The sequence below is a fragment of the Lithobates pipiens genome, unplaced genomic scaffold (genome assembly GCF_037356315.1).
Source record: "Lithobates pipiens isolate NorthernLeopardFrog02 unplaced genomic scaffold, aLitPip1_a1.2 Scaffold_8, whole genome shotgun sequence".
Lineage (NCBI taxonomy): Eukaryota > Metazoa > Chordata > Amphibia > Anura > Ranidae > Lithobates > Lithobates pipiens.
In genome coordinates, this window is record NW_027507903.1 from 566143770 (window position 1) to 566167144 (window position 23375).

Sequence of the window (23375 nt, forward strand, 5' to 3'; positions counted from 1 at the left end):
AGAGTGCAGAATGCAGATATGGGCTGTATACAGAGTGCAGAATGCAGATATGGGCTGTATACAGAGTGCAGAATGCAGATATGGGCTGTATACAGAGTGCAGAATGCAGATATGGGCTGTATACAGGGTGCAGAATGCAGATATGTGCTGTATACAGGGTGCAGAATGCAGATATGTGCTATATAAAATAATATTCTTGAGAAAATGGAAAATAAATAGTAGGTGTTTTTTCATTTAAAAGTTGGGGGGGGGGGGGTGCCAGATGTAGGATCCGCCCCGGGTGCCAAACGCTCTAGGTACGCCCCTGCCTGGACCAAGGCAAAATATTTCAAATGCAAAATTCCTTTAAATTACATACCTGGGGGTTCCGGTGACCCTGCTTTTGAATTGGTGCATCTGTACCGTGTATATAATCTACTGCGGCAAAACTGGTATTTGGTGCCGGCTTACATTGGAATGCGGATGTTCTTGTGCAGCCCAGTTTTGAAGCCCATTAATGGGGGGAGGGGCCATTACCAGGGGTATGAAGCCATTACCAGGGGTATGTGGAAGCGTTCGGGCAGCCGCGCTGCCCGAACACTTCCACCTGACAGGTAGGGGTCTGCTTGTCAGACTTACACACAATTACCATGTTTGTTGCTAACGGAATGTGTTTAAAATTCCTCGCTGTGAGGTTGGTACCATGTACAGACCTCAAAGTGAAAGAATTAATGAAAGGATAAATAAACGTAAAAATAAAAATGCAATATATACCAGCTTACATGTGTTGGATGCATAGCTATTTTTGAATGGCAAAAAGCACTCGCCCAACGTGGGGCTCGAACCCACGACCCTGAGATTAAGAGTCTCATGCTCTACCGACTGAGCTAGCCGGGCAACTAGTAAAAACTTAAAAGCTCTAAAAAGTTGCAACTACAACGGAAATTGTTTTTTTTTTTTAACATAAACAAACAGTTAAACTTTTTTTCTGACTCCCTACAACTTATTGAAAGCCCAACTACTGAAAATGAATGTATTTGTTTGAATCTATATAAATCACTATTTGTTTGAATTTGTCTACCGTAAATGCAAAATAAGCATTTGACAAGTCCAAACCATTCCCGCTGAGTCACTTTTTACTGTGATATTGGATAGTATGTATAATACTGCACTTCCGCAGTATATGCAAGAACTGTAAGCCCTTGTACACACGGTCGGAGATTCCGACGGAATGTGTCCTATCGGACCGTTTTGTTGGATATTCCGACTGTGTGTGGTCTGCATCGGATTGTTTCCGTCGGAATATCCAACGGACCAAGTTTTCCAACTTGCCGGTGTACAATCGGATTTTCCGACAACTTAGTCCGACCGTGTGTATGCAACATCACTTCCGGACCTCTTCCGGAATTAATCCGTCGCAATTACTCCGACGGATTTGGTAGTCGGAATCTCCGACCGTGTGTACAAGGGCTAAGGTCTCCTACTATACTGTCAGTAGAAACAACAGTTAATACATATAACCCATTTGTCCCTTATATAAACAATTTATTAGCTTTCCAATGAATTTGTATTAAAAAAACAATGCCATACCTTTATACAAGTATATAACGTATAAAGAAAAATGTTGATGAAAAAAGTGGGACTTTTAAGGCACATTATCTTTCATTAAAACACGACTTTTTGGATATGTGGTGGATCCATATCTGGGGATGTTAGTGAATTGGGGTCTGATTGCTGATGCCCTCCCTATTAGCCCCCGTCTTCGGCCCTTTCCGCACCCAGGGTTACCAACCTAGTGTAGTCGTACTGGGAAAATGTACTTTTTAATAATTCTGATTATTTCTGTACAAAAAAATCTGATGGGTTATAACCCTCCCTTGCTGTATCCAAAATGAAAAAAAAAAAAAAAAAGTTTTGCCTATAGTTCTACTTTAAATCGGTTGTAAACCCATTACAACCACTTCAACCTACAGGTAAGCCTAGATTAAGGTGCAAGAAATATCTCCCAAACCTAAAAAGTTTAGGAGATATTTGCAGAACTAGCTGCACCTAACAGGATCGCAATCGGGTCCCGAGTTTTGTGGCAATTCGGGAATCGCGGGCAAAATCGCAGTGATTCCGCCTGAAATCTGGAAAGCTATGGTGTGAATGGAGCCTTAACTAGTAAGCAATGTACAAACATATATATTGTGGATCAAGCATTTTATCTCCTGTTTGGGATAAGATAACAAAATTTTCTCATAGGAACCCACATGGTGACACAACCAAAGCCACTCACTCCTTCATGAGGTATAGGCAGTCCTTGCGTACAAAGTGTCCATTTGGAGTCACCGGGTGTCCAATAATATATCGTTTTATAAAACTGCGTCGTGTTTTCCCCACCCAAAACATAGATTCTTTGTTTCCATTGCACAACTCCAGCAGATGCTATCTTCTCAGGAAGTGGTGGGACTTCGAGTTCCTGGGACACCCAACCTTGTTCATCTAAGCACAAACATTTTGATGTTGCTACCGCCTGCCCTGTAGATGGACAATAATTATCATAGCCACCAATCACAAACACCTTGTTACCTAATGTCACTGCTCCTCCAAACGCCACAACAATTTTATTTGGGACGTGGCTCCACAAATCTGAATTTGTATCATAAATCAGTAGTCCCTTCTCACTAAATAAACGGTCCTGCCCAGTTTCTCCTCCTATGAAGTACAGTTTACCTTTTAACTTTGTGGATGCAAAAGCACACAATGGAAATGGTAGTTTAGATAACTCAGACCAACAATTTTTGGATAGGTCAAAACATTCCATTGAGTCCATAACGTCATTTCTATTCCATCCTCCCACTGCAAATAGTTTCTTCCTATAAGATAAGAATCCATGTAGGGCCCTTGGGCTCTTCATACATGGAAATTCTGTCCAGCTGTTTGTTAATGAATCATAAACATGGAAAGTCTGGGAAACAGAATCGTCCTGGTTCATCCCCCCAGTCACATACAAATAGTTCTCTACAGCAAGACATCCAGGATACATCAAAGATTTTAAGGGAGTCATCTTATCCCACTCATTGGAAACAGGGTCATAGCAGTCAAGAAAGAAATCATTATCATCAAGAGTGTGGTCTTCTCTGGCCTGAAGGTCCATGCAAACAATCTGGTTTTCAAACATACCTTGGCGTAGTTTGAAAGGAACTGGTTCCTGAAGACCGGACAGCTCTGGAATTAAGTCTCTTTTGACTTCTTCTAGCTCATGGGGTGACATTAATGGAAACTGGATGACTCTACGTAGTTCTTCAGGAAATGGGCTGCCTGCAGCCTTGTTGGCTTTCCACCAGTGAAGAGCCATGCGATAGATGCAAAGCTCTGAAGATACCATCAACTGATCCGAGGAAAGAATGCATATTAATTCATCCTGCTCCAAATGAAGAATATCTTCTTTTTCATAAAGACTGGTTATGTTCCAGCTGATGTATTGAATAGCTACCCTTTGAAGTGTGATGTGATTATGGCTGTGAGCCAGTCTGTAAATCCAGAAGCAGTTATCGTTAGTTAGCTGGTTGATGAGAAACCTAAAGTAAGGCATCATGGAAAAGTCTCATAAGTCTTATTAGAAGATGCTGTTATTCATTGCACACACCTTTATCATAACAACAATAAAAGATGATAATAAAATTGTTGCCGTAGATTCAGAAAATCAACCACTTAGTCTTTTTCTATGTACATAGCGGGTGCACACATAGAGTTAGAGAGAGAGAGACGGGGGGAGAGGGAAAAGGAGAGAGAGGCAGAGTGAAAGCTGCAACCAGCAGAGGTTTGTTTGAGGGGAAACCTCATTTAATCACTGCAATTGGCCATCATGGCAATCACGCTGTTTGCATTCCAATCCTTATTGTGGGACCTCTGACAGCCAGTGACATCATGGTTCCTGGCCTATCAGTGCACACCGCTAGTTCTCAGGCGGAACATTAATTAACTTTCTCACAACATAGGAAACTGTACCTCAAAATGATAAAAAAAAAAATGCACGCATCAAAGTTGTAATTTGAAGTTAAGTGGATAAAAATACTTGTTTATAATGTTAAATTCCGAGCTGTCCTGTGTCTTGTGCAGATTTTCTGTGTTATTGTAAGGAGTCTAATCAGCTATCCAAGATCTTATCTTGGGACTACAGAATTATTAATCTCTATGTTGTAGAGATGAGGAGAGTAGGAGGACTTGAGTAGTTTAACAAAAGAAAACTGGGCAGGAGCATGGACCTATGTTGACCTCCTTCAGCCTTAGGCAGGTTTTGCATTCAGACAGAATTGTATAAATATCAGTGGTGGCCTGTCCATAGGGGGCACTCGGGCACTGCCCCCCCTCCAAGCTTTTGGCAAAAAAAGGGTCACTTTAGGAGTGACCTGGCGTGGGACATGCAGCAGTCTATGGGAAGCTTCCCAGTTTGCAATCAGCTGATTGCAAGCTGGGAAGCTGATTTGCCTGTGTTCAGGGCGTGTGCAGGGCGTGTGCAGGGCGTAATCTGTGCACCCGCTGTCAGGGCTGGCTTAGCCCTTCCTTCTCTGGGCTGGCTGCTCAGCTGTCGGCTAATTGTTAGCGCTCATCTCTCCACAGTTACCCAGCTGTTCTTGATCCTGCTCGTCTGACCTGCCTACTTAAAGCTGTCCAGCTCACTTCATCTCTGCCTTCGCCTTGGTCACATCACAAAAAACCTGCGTTCCTGTTTAAAGACTGGCTTGCTAACTTCCATTCTGGCTCATTATCCTGCTTGCTGTTCCTCCACTTGGATCCCTGACTTTTGGCCAGGCTGATTACCCGATCTGGTTATTGAACTCTGGCCTGGCTGACTACTCGATCTGGTTACTGGACTCTGGCTATGCTTTGACTACGCTTACTCTATAGAGTTCACCAGAGCTACACAGGTTGCCACTGGAGTCCTCTTCCACTCCTCTATGATGACATCACGGAGCTGGTGGATGTTAGAGACCTTACGCTCCTCCACCTTCTGTTTGAGGAAGCCCCACAGATGCTCAATAGGGTTTAGGTCTGGAGACATGCTTGATCAGTCCATCACCTTTACCCTCAGCTTCTTTAGCAAGGCAGTGGTTGTCACGGAGCTATGTTAGGGGTCATTATGTTGGAATACTGCCCTGCGGCCTAGTCTCCGAAGGGGGATCGTGCTCTGCTTCACAGTAGTATGTCACAGTAGCATTTATGGTTCCCTCAATGAATTGTAGCTCCCCAGTGCCGGTTTTGTAAAAAAAAAAAAACCTTGACTCATGCAGAAGCTCAACTGCATCACTTCCGGTGCGGCTATGTCACAAAACAGCTGATTGTGGGGCTCCACTGTGCATGCGCGGCTTCACCGTGGCTATACCGTGCATGCTCATTTCAATTGAGGGAAATTATAGACTGGAGCGGGGAGGCGGTGTGAGTTGCTTAATTACATTATCAGCAGCACCGCCTCCAGTCCTGCCCCTAACATGTCCCCATGCCCCTAGCCTGCTCTGGAGGCACATGAATAGGGAGGGCAGCAGAGGTGGCAGGGGGGCGGCGTCCGTGTGCCCACAATGCACGGGCCGCCACTGGTCTTTGATCTCTGTCAAGTGCTGGGGGCTGGATCGCCTCCGCTGCTTTTCCTCCAATCAGGGGCCGAAGAAGCTGAGTGTGCGTCTACCTGTAGCCCTCACACTGGAGACCTGTACACCATCATCATGCCGTCCCAAGACAGTGGGGGTGGGTACCAGGTCTCCTGAGTGGACATGGGAGAAGGAGAGGGCTCCTGGGTTGTTGGGGGAGAAGGAAAGAGCCCCTGGTTGGCAGGTGGAGAAGGAGAGCCCCTGGGTGGCCGGTGGAGAAGAAGAGAGCCCCTGGTTGGCCGGTGGAGAAGAAGAGAGCCCCTGGTTGGCCGGTGGAGAAGAAGAGAGCCCCTGGTTGGCCGGTGGAGAAGAAGAGAGCCCCTGGGTGGCCGGTGGAGAAGAAGAGAGCCCCTGGGTGGCCGGTGGAGAAGAAGAGAGCCCCTGGGTGGCCGGTGGAGAAGAAGAGAGCCCCTGGGGGACCAATGGAGAAGGAGAGAGCCCCTGGGGGACCAATGGAGAAGGAGAGAGCCCCTGGGGGACCAATGGAGAAGGAGAGAGCCCCTGGGGGGCTGGGGGAGAAGGAGAGAGCCCCTGGGGGGCTGGGGGAGAAGGAGAGAGCCCCTGTGGGGCTGGTGGAGAAGGAGAGAGCCCCTGGGTGGCCGGTCAAGAAGGAGAGAGCCCCTGGGTGTTTGGAGGAGGAGAAGGCCCCTGAGTGGCATTTAATCAACAGGAGGGCCCCTGGGTGGCCGTGGGAGAAGGAGATGGCACCTGGGTGTTTGGAGGTGGAGAGGGCCCCTGGTTGGCCATTTAGTAAAGAAGAGGGCCCCTGGGTGGCCAGGGGAGAAGGGAAGGGCACCTGGGTGGTTGGCAGAGAAGGAGTGTGCCCCTGGCTGTTTGAAGAAGATGGAGATGGCCCCAGGGTTGGCCAAAATTAAAAGAGCTGGTCCTTGGGTGGTTGGAGGAGAGGGTGCCACCCTTCTCTCCTGAGGAGGGGGACACTCTTCTCTCCCCCGGAGGATGGGGACACGCTTCTCTCCCCTGGAGGATGGGGACACCCTTCTCTCCCCGCACAGGGACACACAGGGTGATCAGGCAGGGTGGTGAGGTTGGCACACTCAGGGTGATCAGGTTCCTGCTCTTAGGGGAAGTGGGGTCCTGGTCCGCAGGGAAGATGGGGTCACTAGGTGAGATGGTGTCCCTGTTGCCAGGGGAGATGGGGTTCATGTCCGTAGGCAAGATGAGTTCCCTATCCCTAGGGGAGATAGTGTTCCAGTCCTCCGGGGGAGAGAAGGGTGTCCCCGTCCTTTGGGGGAGAGAAGGGTGTCCCCGTCCTTTGGGGGAGAGAAGGGTGTCCCTACATACCCTAAGTGTCTGGAAAGGAGTACTGGGGTTGTACACACAGCCTGGCCACCGCAGTGGCTTGACACTTGTCATCCTTTTTTTTTTTGGTCTAGGATTGAGTGTGCTACATACCCTAAGTCTGGAAAGGAGTACTGGGGTTGTATGGACAGCCTGGTCACCGCAACAGCTTGACACTTGTCATTCTTTTTTTTCTGTGTTGGTGATTAGGGATGAGCCGAACACGAACATCCCCCCCCCGGTTCGGTTCGCACCAGAGCCTTCGAACGGACCAAAAATTTGTACGAATTTTAGAACCCCATTAAAGTCTATACGATTTGAACGTTCAAAGTCAAAAGTGCTAATTTTAAAGGCTAATATGCAAGTTATTGTCCTAAAAAAGGGTCTGGGGACCCATCTCCTGCCTCAGGGGACATGGATCAATGCAAATTTTTTTTTTAAAACGCCTGTTTTTTCGGGAGCTCTGATTTTAATGACGCTTAAAGTAAAAAAAATAAAATAAAAAAGTTAAATATTCCTTTAAATATCGTGCATGGGGGGTATCTATAGTATGCCTGTGAAGTGGTACATGTTTCCCGTGTTTAAAACAGTCCCTGCACAAAATGACATTTAACAGACAAAAAAGTCATTTAAAACTGCTTGCGGTTTTAATGTAATGTCTGGTTCCGGCAATATGGATGAAAATCAGTGAGAAAAATGGCATGGGTAGCCCCCCTGCCCATTACCATCCCCCTTGGGTCTTGTACGGATATTAAGGGGAACCCCGTACCCAAATAAAAAAAAGGAAAGGCGCGGGGGCCCCAGGCCCTATATACTCCAAACAGAAGTATACAGGCGGTGCAAACAAGACAGGGACTGTGTAAGTTTGTTGTGTTAAGTAGAATCTGTTTGTAATTTTGAAGTGTTACATTTTTAAAGTGTAGCTCCAGTCAAAAAATCTATTTTTAAGCTTTTTGGAAAACATAGGGAAGGGTTATCACACCTGTATAATTTTTTTGGCCGTTTTTTCATCCCACTTCCTGTTTCCTTCCGTTTGCAAGTAGGAGACGTTTGTAAGTTGCATGTTTGAAAGTAGGGTCCTGCCCTATATTCTCTGCAGAAATTTGGCCCTAAGGTGTTTGTGTTGCTAACACTGTAAGCCCTCAAAGTGATTCTTGGTGGGCGCTGGAGCGCCCTGCTGTGAACTATTATATCAAGAATTGTAATTACATGCCATTGTTGAACAGTGGTAGAAAAATTGGGCCTTGGTTGTGGTGGTGGTGCCACAACACTGTAAATTCTCATAGTTACTCACGGTGGGCGCAGGAATGGGCCCTGCTGTGAAATATTATATCAAGAATTGTAATTACATGCACCTGTTAAACATGGGCTGAAAAATTGGGCCTTAGGCACTGGTGCCACAACACTGCAACACTTCACAAACTCTAGTAGGAGATTAGGAATGAGCCCTGCTGCAAAGCATTGCACCAAAAATTGTATTTACATGCCCCTGTTAAACAGGGGCTGAAAAATTGGGCCTTAGGCACTGGTGCCACAACACTGCAACCTCATCCCAGATACTCTAGTTGGAGTGCAGGAATGAGCCCTGCTGCAAAGCATTGCATCAAAAATTGTAATTACATGCCCCTGTTAAACAGGGCATGAAAAATTGGGCCTTAGGCACTGGTGCTTGTGCCACGACACTGCAACCTCTCCTATATACTCTAGTTGGAGTGCAGGAATGAGCCCTGCTGTAAAGCATTGCATCAAAAATTGTAATTGCATGCCCCTGTTAAGCAGGGCATGAAAAATTGGGCCTTAGGCACTGGTGCTTGTGCCACGACACTGCAACCTCTCCTATATACTCTAGTTGGAGCGCAGGAATGAGCCCTGCTGTAAAGCATTGCATCAAAAATTGTAATTGCATGCCCTTGTTAAACAGGGCATGAAAAATTGGGCCTTAGGCACTGGCGCTGGTGCCACGACACTGCAACCTCTCCCAGATACTCTAGTTGGAGTGCAGGAATGAGCCCTGCTGCAAAGCATTGCATCAAAAATTGTAATTACATGCCCCTGTTAAACAGGGGCTGAAAAATTGGGTCTTAGGCACCGGTGCCACAACACTGCAACCTCATCCCAGATACTCTAGTTGGAGTGCAGGAATGAGCCCTGCTGCAAAGCATTGCATCAAAAATTGTAATTACATGCCCCTGTTAAACAGGGCATGAAAAATTGGGCCTTAGGCACTGGTGCTTGTGCCACGACACTGCAACCTCTCCTATATACTCTAGTTGGAGTGCAGGAATGAGCCCTGCTGTAAAGCATTGCATCAAAAATTGTAATTGCATGCCCCTGTTAAGCAGGGCATGAAAAATTGGGCCTTAGGCACTGGTGCTTGTGCCACGACACTGCAACCTCTCCTATATACTCTAGTTGGAGCGCAGGAATGAGCCCTGCTGTAAAGCATTGCATCAAAAATTGTAATTGCATGCCCCTGTTAAACAGGGCATGAAAAATTGGGCCTTAGGCACTGGCGCTGGTGCCACGACACTGCAACCTCTCCCAGATACTCTAGTTGGAGTGCAGGAATGAGCCCTGCTGCAAAGCATTGCATCAAAAATTGTAATTACATGCCCCTGTTAAACAGGGGCTGAAAAATTGGGCCTTAGGTACTAGTGGCGGCACCCAGAACCAAAAATGTTCTACCAAGCTATCAGCAGGATCATTGAGGAGGAAGAGGATAGTCAGTCAACATAACAGGATAGTCACTCAGAATCAGCATAGGCAGTCTTAAAGGGATGTGACAATTAAAAAAAAAATATTCGGTTACATCAGCTTCAGGTGCTTGGTAGCTGGTGGTGATCCAAGACTGATTCATCTTTATGAAGGTCATTCGATCAACCGAGTCGGTGGACAGGCGCACCCTGTGATCGGCTACAAAGCCTCCAGCAGCACTGAATGTGCGTTCCGAAAGAATGTTGGATGCAGGACAGACCAGTAGCTCAATTGCATACTGTGCAAGCTCTGGCCAGTGATCCATCCTCAAGACCCAGTAAGCCAGAGGATTTTCAGTGGACTTGCGTAGCCCCTTGAACGCATACGGAGCACCGCTGGTTTCATGGACAAAGCACACGAAGAGGCAATGGAGGAAGAAGAAGAGGAGGGGGTGGAGGAGAGAGGTGTGTCACAACCAGTAGTAGCATTTTGGAGGAGCGGTGGCAGAACAACCTCCAACACTACTGCACCTTTTCCTGCATCCTTCCCAGCTGCCAGGAGAGTGACCCAATGCGCCGTGAAAGATAGGTAGCATCCCTGTCCATGCCTGCTGGATCATGAGTCAGCGGTAATATGCACCTTACCGCTGACCACCCTGTCCAGCGAGGCATGGACATTGCCTTCCACATGCCGGTAGAGACCCGGAATCGCCTTCCGTGAGAAAAAGTGGTCTTTGGGAACCTGCCACTGAGGAACCGCACATTGCACAAACTCGCGGAAGGAGGCCGAGACTGCCAGCTGAAAAGGCAGCAGTTGAAGTGCTAGCAATTTAGCCAACCGCTGGGCATGTGGATGGCTGGGAGTGAACTTCTTTCGGCGGTCCAGCAGCTGGGGCAGGGAAATTTGCCTGCTACAATCGGACGTTGGTGTACTGCTAGCAGAGTGGCCATAAGTACTTGGCTGTGACACACCTAATTCTATACCTTCATTCCTCTCAGTACAGGTTTCAGAGAGGACTGAAGGTATAGTGGGGTTGGAGATCCCAGCTGATGAGGAGCAAGGAGAGGTCCCCTTTGTTCTTTGGTGTGGGTCTTTAAGGTACGCTTGCCAACGAGCTGCATGGCAGGTCAACATATGTCTGGTCAAGCATGTGGTGACCAAGTGGCTGATGTTTTGGCCACGCGAGATACGCTTGAGACATATGTTGCAAATAGCAGTAGTGCGATCTGATGCACTTGTCTCAAAAAAGGCCCACACCAAAGAACTTTTAGAATAACACGCAGAGGCAGCGCCCTGCACAGGCGGAGCTCTGCGGTGTGATTGCGTGTGTGCTGCCCTTAAGCTGCACCCGGAGGGCATCCTACCTCATTGGAAATGTGCCTCCTCCTCCTCTCTCCTATCAGGCACCCACGTGGAGTCAGTGACCTCATCATCCCCTCCCTCTTCATCACTGGAGCAAACCTGGCAGTATGCTGCAGCTGGTGGAACATGACTGCCAGATTGCTGTCCTTATTGAGCATCCTCTCTCTCTGCGCTCAAGCTACTGCCTTCCTTTAGCTGGGTACCATCATCAGAGCCTTCAAAATGCTGGGCATCCTCCTGGAGCAAATAGTTTGGGGGACTCCTCAGGAGGACATGGTGGGTCTAGGGAAGGAGTGACTGATGACATTGAGACGAGGGAAGAGGATGCGTTGGCAGCTGCTTTGCCGGTACCCTGAGCCTGGGTGAGAGAGGATGAGGCTTGGTCATCCACTCTGCCAAGTCTTTGCCATGATGCGGCTCAACACGTCCAGCTGCTGAAAATAAGGACAAGCATGTCCCATGGCCACGTGCTGATGACAATGCACTGCGTCCACAAAAAGCACTGTTGCCTCTAGACACAGAGCCTGCTTGCCCTCTTTTATTGGCTCATGACTGTCTGCCTCTCCTTGTTGGCCTTCCAGACATACTAATGGCCTGCAGGGAGATGAGACAACCAGCAATTGCTTTAGATGAACACTGAGCAGATGACACAGTACACCGTCTGTAATTACTGCAGCTGTCTGCCTGTGGTATAGGATCTGAAGAACACCAGCAATTGGGGTAGCTTCAGGTGTATACTGTGCAGGAGGCCCAATACACCCACTGTAACTGCTGCAGCTGCCTGTGGTTTAGGAACAGAACAACACCAGCAATTGGGGGTAGCTTCAGGTGTATACTGTGCAGGAGGCACAATACACCAACTGTAACTGCTGCAGATGCCTGTGGTATAGAAACAGAACAAAACCAGCAACTGGGGGTAGCTTCAGGTGTATACTGTGCAGGAGGCACAATACACCAACTGTAACTGCTGCAGATGCCTGTGGTATAGAAACAGGACAACACCAGCAAATGGTGGGTGGCTTCAGGTGTATACGGTGCAGGAGGCCCAATACACCCACTGTAACTGCTGCAGCTGCCTGTGGTATAGGAACAGAACACCACCAGCAATTGGGGGTTGCCTCTCCACCCTAAAATGGCCCCGCTCCCTGCCTCTCCACCCTAAAACAGGCCCCCCTACCTCTCCACCCTAAAACGGCTCCCTCCCTGCCTTTCCACCTTAAAACAGCCCCTGCCTCTCCACCCTACAACGCCCCCCCCTCCACCCTAAAGAATAACCCCCCCCTCCCTCCCTCTCCACCCTAAAGAATAACCCCCCCCTCCCTCCCTCTCCACCCTAAACAATAGCCTCCCTCCCTCCCTCTCCACCCTAAACAAACCCCCTCCCTGCCTCTCCACCCTAAAGAATCTATATACCGTATCTGTGATGCTGATCTATATACCGTATCTGTGATGCTGATCTATATACCGTATCTGTGATGCTGATCTATATACCGTATCTGTGATGCTGATCTATATACCGTATCTGTGATGCTGATCTATATACCGTATCTGTGGTGCTGATCTATATACCGTATCTGTGGTGCTGATCTATATACCATATATGTGGTGCTGATCTATATACCATATATATGATTTGATCATCTATATACCGTATCTGTGGTGCTCATCTATATATACCGTATCTGTGACTCTGAGCTTATACTCCTGACACTATGGGTGGAAGCAAGTGGAATACAGGGGACAGAGTGGGTGGATTCTATAAGGGGTGGGGCTTATGGGAAGTGGGAGTGGTCAAAAGGGAAGGGCAGGTCTGGCGCTCCCCCCATCCTAAAACTTCACCAGCCACCACTGATAGAGATGCAAAACCTGCCTAAAGCATCAAAAGCCCATAAACACAGGTCCTACAGATGTATTTGCAAGCAGAACCATGAATGTCAGGGTTCTGCATGCAGACATCTCCAGAGTTTATCAGGATATAAGTATTCCAAGCTGCATAGAGGCCTGCATCGACAGGCTTTTGTTCTCTTCAAGAGGATTTTTAATTCCTATACAAGTCTATGAGAATGCAAAACCTGCCTAAACGAGAAGTTTGAGAATACAAAAAAATAAACTATCATCATACTCATCTAGATGGATGCAGCACCAATCATAGCTTCAGCTGTCCCCTGTGGGCTCTAAACTGAGTGACCAAAAACCACTGAACAATTAATTCTTGGTATTCAATCACTGGATCCCTGTTCTGCCATCATAATGCTCACTTGGGGAAGAAGGCTGTGTAGGGGGCACGAGCAGCTGGCTCAGTCTCCCAGCAGTTCGCTGTGAGACTGAGCCAGCTGTTGGTCCAGGCATCTAGATGGATCCCAACTTTAAAGTCCGGATCTTTACAGAGCTTGGGCCTGCTGAGTGACGTCAGCTTTTGCCTGCTGTTGACTGAAAACAGGTCACAGGGATGCAGAATGAAGTGCAACTCCTGTGATCCCTGGAGGAGTAGGGCCAAAATAGCTTTGGCCATACTTCTCCGTTAGAGCAGGTCAAAGGCAGGTCATATGAAAGTCAACTACAGGTCAAATTAACCCAATAATGATTTCTGAATGGTTGCAGAAGCATCTACAACCAATGTCAAACTGATGAAAACAACAAAAGCCCTAGCAGCTATCTTCCATGAGACCTCCTGACCAGTAGTGCTTGCAACTGCTCACAGACATGATATCATCACCTATATGTATTATATAATGGTCAAGTACCTGCTGCACAGATCCTGCATAGCTGTAATCTGCAGTCGGCCGGAGACGGTAAACAGCTCTTCAACAGAGCCCAAGCCGAGAGCAACCTCACCGCTGTATATGAAGTGAAGGATGCTCTGTATGATAGAAGAAGGGACATCCAGAAGGCAAACCTCTCCATGTTCAGATTCTAGCATAGAGCTAGTGAACATGGCACGGAAATAGGGGCTGACTGAAGCAAGTACAACCCTGCAAAAAGTAAAAAATATATAAATTATAGAATAAAATAATTGAGCACTCTGTCTAAGCAAGTACAGTACTATAGCTTCTGTATGCATGAAGTCCCTCAAAAACGATTATTGCTAGGGGATCTATTGTTGCCGGGGGGGACCTATTGTTATTGGGTGGGGACCATTGTCCTGGGGAAGTCTATTGTTGCTGGCTTTAGGGGAGCTATTTTACTGTTTTTCTTTTTATTAGACGAGAACAAATTCCATACAAAAGAAGAGAAGGTGGGGTTATTGGGACTTTATATGAGGTAACGAATGGGTAAATTCATCTGCCTCCATCCCTGTTATATGCAAAGAATTTGCAAAAATGGCAAAAAGAATGTTGGGACTTTATATGAAGCACAGCTAAGAATATAAAAATTAAAATCACGTGACCATGGGCTCGAAAAATATAAACATTAAGTCAGGAAAATAACATGATAATATTGTTTAATAAAATCTGAGTCATTTATTATACATGATAATGACATATTTCATAACAAAATATATAAAATAATAATACAAAATAATAATTATCTTAATATAAAATAATGATGTAGTAATAATTTATGAACAACATGATTAAGTTGAAAATGGTAAAATATAAAACCAATCTATGGGTAATAGAAACATTGGTACACTGTAATGTAATTATATTAATTCATAAACAATGAATATATATTAAGATAAGATAAGATAATTATTATTTTGTATTATTCTTTTATATTTTTTGTTATGAAATATGTCATTATCATGTATAATAAATGACTCAGATTTTATTGAACCATATTATCGTGTTATTTTCCTGACTTAATGTTTATATTTTTGGAGCCCATGATCACGTGATTTAAATTTTTATGTTCTTAGCTGTGCTTCATATAAAGTACCAACATTCTTTTTGCCAAATTCCATACAAAGTATTTAGCACTACGAAATGATACTTGGGGCAGTACAGGGAAGTGGGTAGGGGGGGGGGGGGGGTGAAACCAAGGGATGGTGGATAGGGTGCAGAGACAAGGGGAGACTCAGAAGGGGGGAGCTTCTGCATCTATTCTCTGAAAAAAAAAGCCCTGAAAGTGTTGAAAGACATCTTTTGTTTTTCCATTATACATTACACATTTTGTAAATGTAATACACCTACCTGTGGCAGGGGAACCTTCTGCTCTCAGTTATTATGGTTGCATCACACAGCATTTCTGTAAGGTAGAGCTCACGTAGACCTATCCACAACATAAAACACAATACCTTTTTTGTTTCTTAGGCATAATTTATGGCCGAGTTTATCTGGACTCTTATTTGATCACATCTCATACTACCATAAAGGAAACTGAAGCATATCTAAACCTAAAAACAAAAAAAATATATATTGCACTGCAGCTTACCTGTTCTTAAAGTGGCTGTAAACCCTTACAAACCACTTTGACCTACAGGTAAGCCTAGATTAAGGCTTACCTGTAGGTCCAAGAAATATTTCCTAAACCTACATGGTTTAGGAGATATTTACTAAAAGACAGTCACCGCTGTCTACAGCGCTGCGCTGTAGACAGCGGCGCGCAGGCACACTATCGCCATTAGCAGCATGCCGCTGCTAACGGCAATGTGCCGTTGATGGCGGCTCCCGTGCGCAAGCACGGGAGTGACTTCATCGCTGCTCCGGCTCTGTGAGTGTTTCGGAGCAGCGATACCTGGAAGATGGACGCTGCATACTACAGGGGACAGCGGTGACATTGCTGGCTCCTCTGTCAGGTAAGTGACACATAATGGGCTACTATTTAATGCATAGTAGCCCATTATGCTTTACCTTTGCAGGGAGACAAAGAAGAAGTAAACCCATGAGGGTTTACTTCCTATTTAAATATATGGTGACTGCATTCGTTTTCAATTTTCAGGCCAAGAACATTTTCAGCAAGTACAGAAATATCCATTGATCTTGCCAGAACGGTCATGTCTTCGGCACTTTCTGTGAATTGAACTAAAAGCAAAAAACAACCCTATTTTCCTATCATCTGCAAATCATTAATTCCCCCAAAGTGCATTGGTAGTCCTAATCAGGGCAGCAGCAACCATGGCTCTCTCCACTTGCAATGTGGAGGCATGAAGGCACGAAGGGACAGGAAGTCTGTTTGTTTGTTATATATTATATAAGTGAGTACACCCCTCACATTTTTGTAAATATTTCATTATATTTTTTCATGTGACAACACTGAAGAAATGACACTTTGCAACAATGTAAAGTAGTGAGTGTACAGCTTGTATAACAGTGTAATTTTCATGTCCCCTCAAAATAACTCAATGCACAGCGATTAATGTTTAAACTGCTGGCAACAAAGGGGAGTGCACCCCTAAGTGAAAATGTCCAAATTTGTCCCAAAGTGTCAATATTTGTGTGGCCACCATTATTTTCCAGAACTGTCTGAACCCTCTTGGGCATGGAGTTCACCAGAGCTTCACAGGTTGCCACTGGAGTCCTCTTCCACTCCTCCATAATGACATCACAGAGCTGGTGAATGTTAGAGACCTTGTGCTCCTCCACCTTCCGTTCGAGAATACCCCACAGATGCTCAATAGGGTTTAGATCTGGAGACATGCTTGGCCAGTCCATCACCTTTACCCCCAGCTTCTTTAGCAAGGCAGTGTTGTAATCTTGGAGGTGTGTTTGGGGTCGTTATGTTGGAATATTGGTCTGTGGCCCAGTCTCTGAAGGAAGGGGATCATCCTCTGCTTCAGTATGTCACATTCATGGTTCCCTCAATGAACTGTAGCTCCTCAGTGCCAGCAGCACTTATGCAGCCCCAGACCATGACACTCCCACCACCATGTTTGACTGTAGGCAAGACACACTTGTCTTTGTACTCCTTACCAGGGCCAGATTAAGAACATCATGGGCCTGGTGCTGAGGATTTTGGTGGGGCCTTTTATAAACAATAAATAAATAAAAATGCAAACTATTTTTTGTTATAACAAATTAAATTAAAGAGAGAGAGGGAGGATGAGAGAGACAGAAAGAGAGAGAGAGAAAGGGGATGAAAGAGGTGTGAGGGGTAAGGGAGGGAGGATGAGAGAGAAAGGGGGGGGATGGGAGAGAGAGGATGCACATGAGCATGTGTGGGAATGACATCAACGCAGCCTGGCCAAGGCAAGTGACGGAAGGCACAGAACCCAGAAGGAAGAAAGGGTGAAGATGGAAGTGCCCGGGCCCCGCCAGGTTGATCACAGCACAGCACTGGAGGGCTCAGTCTGACAATTTAAGTGTACCCTAATGTGCTAATATGCTGTGCATACTTGTACATTATGGCATAACCTACCCCAGGGCCTCTAAAAAGTAGTAATGTTAGTTTACTACCGCTTTAATATCACAGGAGCCTCTCATGGGGCCCCCTATCGACCCTGTGGCCCTTGGGCAGTGCCTAAGTGCATAGTTGTCAACATTTCAAAAATATTTTCAGGGATGCTTTTTTTTACAAGTGCTATATATAGAGTAGCTGACATCCCCCGTGTTCCTCTATACATTACAATAGTAATTACAAAATTAAATAAGTACTAATAATGGGGCAGAACAAATATGAGGACTGTGAGATTTCCTTTAGTTGAACTAACAAAAGTGCCCATTCTAGAGCTGGCAACATTGGGGATATTCAATATAATTTTAAAGAACAGTTTTTGTGGGTAAGAGGCATAGGGGTGGAGTATGGATAGTATAAAAGTGGGAAGTATGTGCAGGTGAGGGAGAGGAATGTGGAGGGTCTAACAGTGGGCACTATGTACATGAGAGGAGTGCAGAGGGTATGGCAGCAGGCAGTATGCACAGCAGAGGAGTGTAGAGGGTATGACATTGGGCACTATGTATAAGAGAAGAGTGTGGAGGGTATGACAGTGAGCAATATGTACAGGAGTGTGAAGGGTATGACAGTGGGCACAATTTACAGGAGAGAAGTGTGGGGAGTAGGACAGTAAGCAGTAATTACAGGAGAGGAGTGTGGAGGGAGGGTATGACGGTGGGCACTATGTATAGGAGAGGAGTATGGAGGGTATGACAGTAAGTAGTATGTAAAGGAGAGGAGTGTGTAGGACATGACAGCGGGCGTTATGTATAGGAGAGAAGTGTGGAGGGTATGACAGTAAGTAGTATGTACAGGAGAGGAGTGTGGAGGGTATGACAGTGGGCACTATGTATAGGAGAGAAGTGTGGAGGGTATGACAGTGGGCACTATGTATAGGAGAGGAGTATGAAGGGTATGACAGTGAGTAGTATGTACAGGAGAGGAGTGTGGAGGGTATGACAGTGGGCACTATGTATGGGAGAGAAGTGTTGGAGGTATGACAGTTGGCACTATGTATAGGAGAGGAGTATGGAGGGTATGACAGTGAGTAGTATGTACAGGAGAGGAGTGTGGAGGGTATGACAGGTGGCACTATGTATAGGAGAGAAGTGTTGGAGGTATGACAGTGGGGACTATGTATAGGAGAGGAGTGTGGAGGGTATGACAGTGAGTAGTATGTGCAGGAGAGGAGTGTGGAAGGTATGACGGTGGGCACTATGTATAGGAGAGGAGTGTGGAGTGTACGACAGTGGGCACTATGTACAGGAGAGAAGTGTATGACAGCGGGCACTATGTAAAGCAGAGGAGTGTGTAAGACATGACAGCGGGTGTTATGTATAGGAGAGAAGTGTGGAGGTTATGACAGTGAGCAGTATGTACAAGAGAGAAGTGTGGCGAGTATGCCAGTGGGCACTATGTATAGGAGAGGAGGATGAAGTAATCTGGGAAGAAAAAAAATGTAAAGGTTTGTGGAAGGATGTTTAGGGACTGCGTAGTGGTTAAGCGGGCCATACATGGATTTAAATTACACCAATTAAGCAGAGACCAGCCATAGTCGATCTATGTATGGGCTAGCTGGTTTTACACAAGTCAACCTATTAACCGACTTGAGTACAACCAGCCTGTCAGGTTTTCCCCAAAACAATCAGTGCTGCCAGCTATAGTTAGCAACACTAATCATTGTATTCACTGGCAGAACACAATAACACTGCGGGAGTGATTGCCCCATTCACAGGTCAGCAGGTGAGAGGGTGTGTGGGGACAGGCTGGGGAGAGATACTAGTCATTCCCGGGCTAGGCACTGGTTAGTATCAGAGCCAGATACACACAGGTTACATACGCCACGATCGTTAGAGCGAGAGCAATAATTCTAGCACTAGACCTCCTCTGTAACTCTAAACATGTAACCTGTAAAAAAATGTAAAGCATCGTTTAGTACACAACAGCGATTTTTTTTTAATGAATGGAACAGTTTCTTTCCAAAAAAAACGTTTAAAAAAAATGCTGCGCAAATATCGTGTAATATAAAAAGTTGCAAAGACCACCATTTTATTCCATAGGGTGTCTGGTAAAACAATATATAATGCTTGAGGGTTCTGAGTAATTTTCTAGCATAAAAAAATTATGATTTTTACATGTAGGAGAGAAGTCTCAGAATGGGCCTGGGTGGCAAGGGGTTAATTATCATAAGTAATATACAAATAATTATAATAAGCTCTGTGAGTTCATCCTTTCAGTCTGCTGCAGAGTGTTTCAGCTTGTATTTAAACTGGCCGCTCTGTATGCAGCTTCTGACAGGCTGTGCAAGGAGCCCTGTATCTCCGGAACCATTGATGATAGCAGCCCCATATTTTAACCAGTGCTGGAGTGGGTCTTTGGCTCCTAATATAATGGGGGATGAGGCCCTTCTCCACATCAACATGGGAACATGGTGCTTTGAGGGGTCACAGACCCCCAAAGCATCCTCCCAATGTTGAGGGCATGTGGCCTGGTACGGTTCAGGAGGGGGGGGCGCTCTCTCGTCCCCCCCTCTTTTCCTGCGGCCTGCCAGGTTGCGTGCTCGGATAAAGGGTCTGGTATGGATTTTTAGGGGGACCTCCACGTCAATTTTTTTTTAGATTTGATGCGGGGTTCCCCTTAATATCCATACCAGACCTGAAGGGCCTGGTAATTGAATTTAGGGGAACCCCCATGCTTTATTTTTTTATCAATTAATGAATTGTCGGATAATACAGAGAACACAGTGTTCTCTGTATTACGGCAATGGAAAGTGATTTTAAAAGACTTGTTTTCCTTGCAAAATGACACTTTGTGCAGGGACAGTTCTAAGCATGGGAAACATGCGCCCCTTCACAGGCATACTATAGACACCCCCCAGGTACGAAATTTAAAGGAATATTACACTTTTATTGTTTCACTTTAATCATTATTAAAATCACTGCTCCTGAAAAAACGTCAGTTTTTAAAACTTTTTTTTGCATTGATACATGTCCCCTGGGGCAGGACCCAGGTCCCCAAACACTTTTTAGGACAGTAACTTGCATATTAGCCTTTAAAATTAGCACTTTAGATTGTGAACGTTCAAGTCCCATAGACTTTAATAGGGTTCTAAAGTTCACACGAAGTTTAGGTCTGTTCACAGGTTCTGGTGCGAACCGAACAGGGGGGTGTTCGGCTCATCCTTACTCCTCACCTGGTTGCCGCCACACACGCTTGACACCATATAAACCAGGCATGTCCAAAGTGCGGTCTGCGTTCCGGTTTCGGACGGCCCGTCTGGTCATGTTCACATATATATCTTTTGTGGCCCCCAACGAATCCCTGATCGCCGGGGGCGACAAAAGATAGATGTGCTGGCTGCCATGGAGGGGGCGGGACGTGTGCCGTGGATACAGGACAGCGTCCTGTGTAAAAGGAAGTCCCGTCCTGCGCTGCCATTGGTCAACCGTTTTGTCCATCACAGGAGGCGGGACTTTCAATTAAAGAGGCCTTCGATAGAAACAGGAGTTTCTCCTGTATGTCTGTCGGCACTCATCCCGCCCCCCCTCCCTGTCTCCTCCAAGGCTGCAGAGGACATAAATCAGGCTGCACTGATGGCAATGGTGAGTCTGCATTCATGGAAATGTGTGGGCTGCATTCATGTCAATATGGGGGCTGCATTCATGGCAATGTGGGGGCTGCATTCATGGCAATGTGGGGGCTGCATTCATGGCAATGTGGGGGCTGCATTCATGGCAATATGGGGGCTGCATTCATGGCAATGTGTGGGCTGCATACCTGGCAATGTGTGGGCTGCATACCTGGCAATGTGTGGGCTGCATTCCTGGCAATGTGTGGGCTGCATTCATGGCAATACGGTGGAGGCTGCATTCATGGCAATACGGTGGAGGCTGCATTCATGGCAATACGGTGGGGGCTGCATTCATGGCAATACGGTGGAGGCTGCATTCATGGCAATACGGTGGAGGCTGCATTCATGGCAATACGGTGGGGGCTGCATTCATGGCAATACGGTGGAGGCTGCATTCATAGCAATACGGTGGAGGCTGCATTCATAGCAATACGGTGGAGGCTGCATTCATGGCAATACGGTAGGGGCTGCATTCATGGCAATACGGTAGGGGCTGCATTCATGGTAATACGCTGGGGGCTGCATTCATGGTAATACGCTGGGGGCTGCATTCATGGCAATACGGTGGAGGCTGAATACATGGCAATACGCTGGGGGCAGCATTCATGGCAATACGCTGGGGGCTGCAGATGGGCACTGACCCTTATTTTGCTTCACATGTCTTTATTTAAAATGTAAGATTTTTATTTTTAATTTTTTTGTCCATCACAGGAGGCGGGACTTTCAATTAAAGAGGCCTTCCGATAGAAACAGGAGTTTCTCCTGTATGTCTGTCGGCGCTCATCCCGCCCCCCCTCCCTGTCTCCTCCAAGGCTGCAGAGGACATGAATCAGGCTGCACTGATGGCAATGGTGAGTCTGCATTCATGGAAATGTGTGGGCTGCATTCATGTCAATATGGGGGCTGCATTCATGGCAATGTGGGGGCTGCATTCATGGCAATGTGGGGGCTGCATTCATGGCAATGTGGGGGCTGCATTCATGGCAATGTGGGGGCTGCATTCATGGTAATATGGGGGCTGCATTCATGGCAATATGGGGGCTGCATTCATGGCAATGTGTGGGCTGCATACCTGGCAATGTGTGGGCTGCATACCTGGCAATGTGTGGGCTGCATTCCTGGCAATGTGTGGGCTGCATTCATGGCAATACGGTGGAGGCTGCATTCATGGCAATACGGTGGAGGCTGCATTCATGGCAATACGGTGGGGGCTGCATTCATGGCAATACGGTGGAGGCTGCATTCATGGCAATACGGTGGAGGCTGCATTCATGGCAATACGGTGGGGGCTGCATTCATGGCAATACGGTGGAGGCTGCATTCATAGCAATACGGTGGAGGCTGCATTCATAGCAATACGGTGGAGGCTGCATTCATGGCAATACGGTAGGGGCTGCATTCATGGTAATACGCTGGGGGCTGCATTCATGGTAATACGCTAGGGGCTGCATTCATGGCAATACGGTGGAGGCTGAATACATGGCAATACGCTGGGGGCAGCATTCATGGCAATACGCTGGGGGCTGCAGATGGGCACTGACCCTTATTTTGCTTCACATGTCTTTATTTAAAATGTAAGATTTTTATTTTTAATTTTTTTGTCCATCACAGGAGGCGGGACTTTCAATTAAAGAGGCCTTCGATAGAAACAGGAGTTTCTCCTGTATGTCTGTCGGCGCTCATCCCACCCCCCCTCCCTGTCTCCTCCAAGGCTGCAGAGGACATGAATCAGGCTGCACTGATGGCAATGGTGAGTCTGCATTCATGGAAATGTGTGGGCTGCATTCATGTCAATATGGGGGCTGCATTCATGGCAATGTGGGGGCTGCATTCATGGCAATGTGGGGGCTGCATTCATGGCAATGTGGGGGCTGCATTCATGGCAATGTGGGGGCTGCATTCATGGCAATGTGGGGGCTGCATTCATGGTAATATGGGGGCTGCATTCATGGCAATATGGGGGCTGCATTCATGGCAATGTGTGGGCTGCATACCTGGCAATGTGTGGGCTGCATACCTGGCAATGTGTGGGCTGCATACCTGGCAATGTGTGGGCTGCATACCTGGCAATGTGTGGGCTGCATTCCTGGCAATGTGTGGGCTGCATTCATGGCAATACGGTGGAGGCTGCATTCATGGCAATACGGTGGAGGCTGCATTCATGGCAATACGGTGGAGGCTGCATTCATGGCAATACGGTGGAGGCTGCATTCATGGCAATACGGTGGGGGCTGCATTCATGGTAATACGCTGGGGGCTGCATTCATGGTAATACGCTGGGGGCTGCATTCATGGCAATACGCTGGGGGCTGCATTTATGGCAATACGCTGGGGGCTGCATTCATGGCAATACGCTGGGGGCTGCATTCATGGCAATACGCTGGGGGCTGCATTCATGGCAATACGGTGGAGGCTGAATACATGGCAATACGCTGGGGGCTGCATTCATGGCAATACGCTGGGGGCTG

General features: G+C 46.8%; 1 protein-coding gene and 1 non-coding gene across 3 annotated transcripts in view; both read right to left on the reverse strand.

Moving 5' to 3' along the window:
* Positions 1-803: 803 nt before the first annotated feature.
* On the reverse strand, positions 804-876 carry TRNAK-CUU (transfer RNA lysine (anticodon CUU)). The gene has a single exon. It is a non-coding gene; the product is annotated as a tRNA-Lys (tRNA).
* A 1288-nt stretch (positions 877-2164) lies between these two features.
* LOC143961019 (kelch-like protein 36) overlaps positions 2165-23375 on the reverse strand; it is a 30415-nt gene continuing 9204 nt past the window's right edge. The window contains exons 3-5 of one of the 2 annotated variants that reach the window (XM_077470130.1): positions 15098-15176; positions 13709-13936; positions 2165-3494 (exon numbers count right to left, since the gene is read on the reverse strand). In XM_077470130.1, the coding sequence (XP_077326256.1) occupies positions 2183-3494; positions 13709-13936; positions 15098-15176 (1619 nt within the window). In that variant the 3' untranslated portion in view covers positions 2165-2182. Of the gene's footprint in view, positions 3543-13708; positions 13937-15097; positions 15177-23375 lie in introns of both variants that reach the window. The other variant, XM_077470129.1, reaches the window with a different exon arrangement.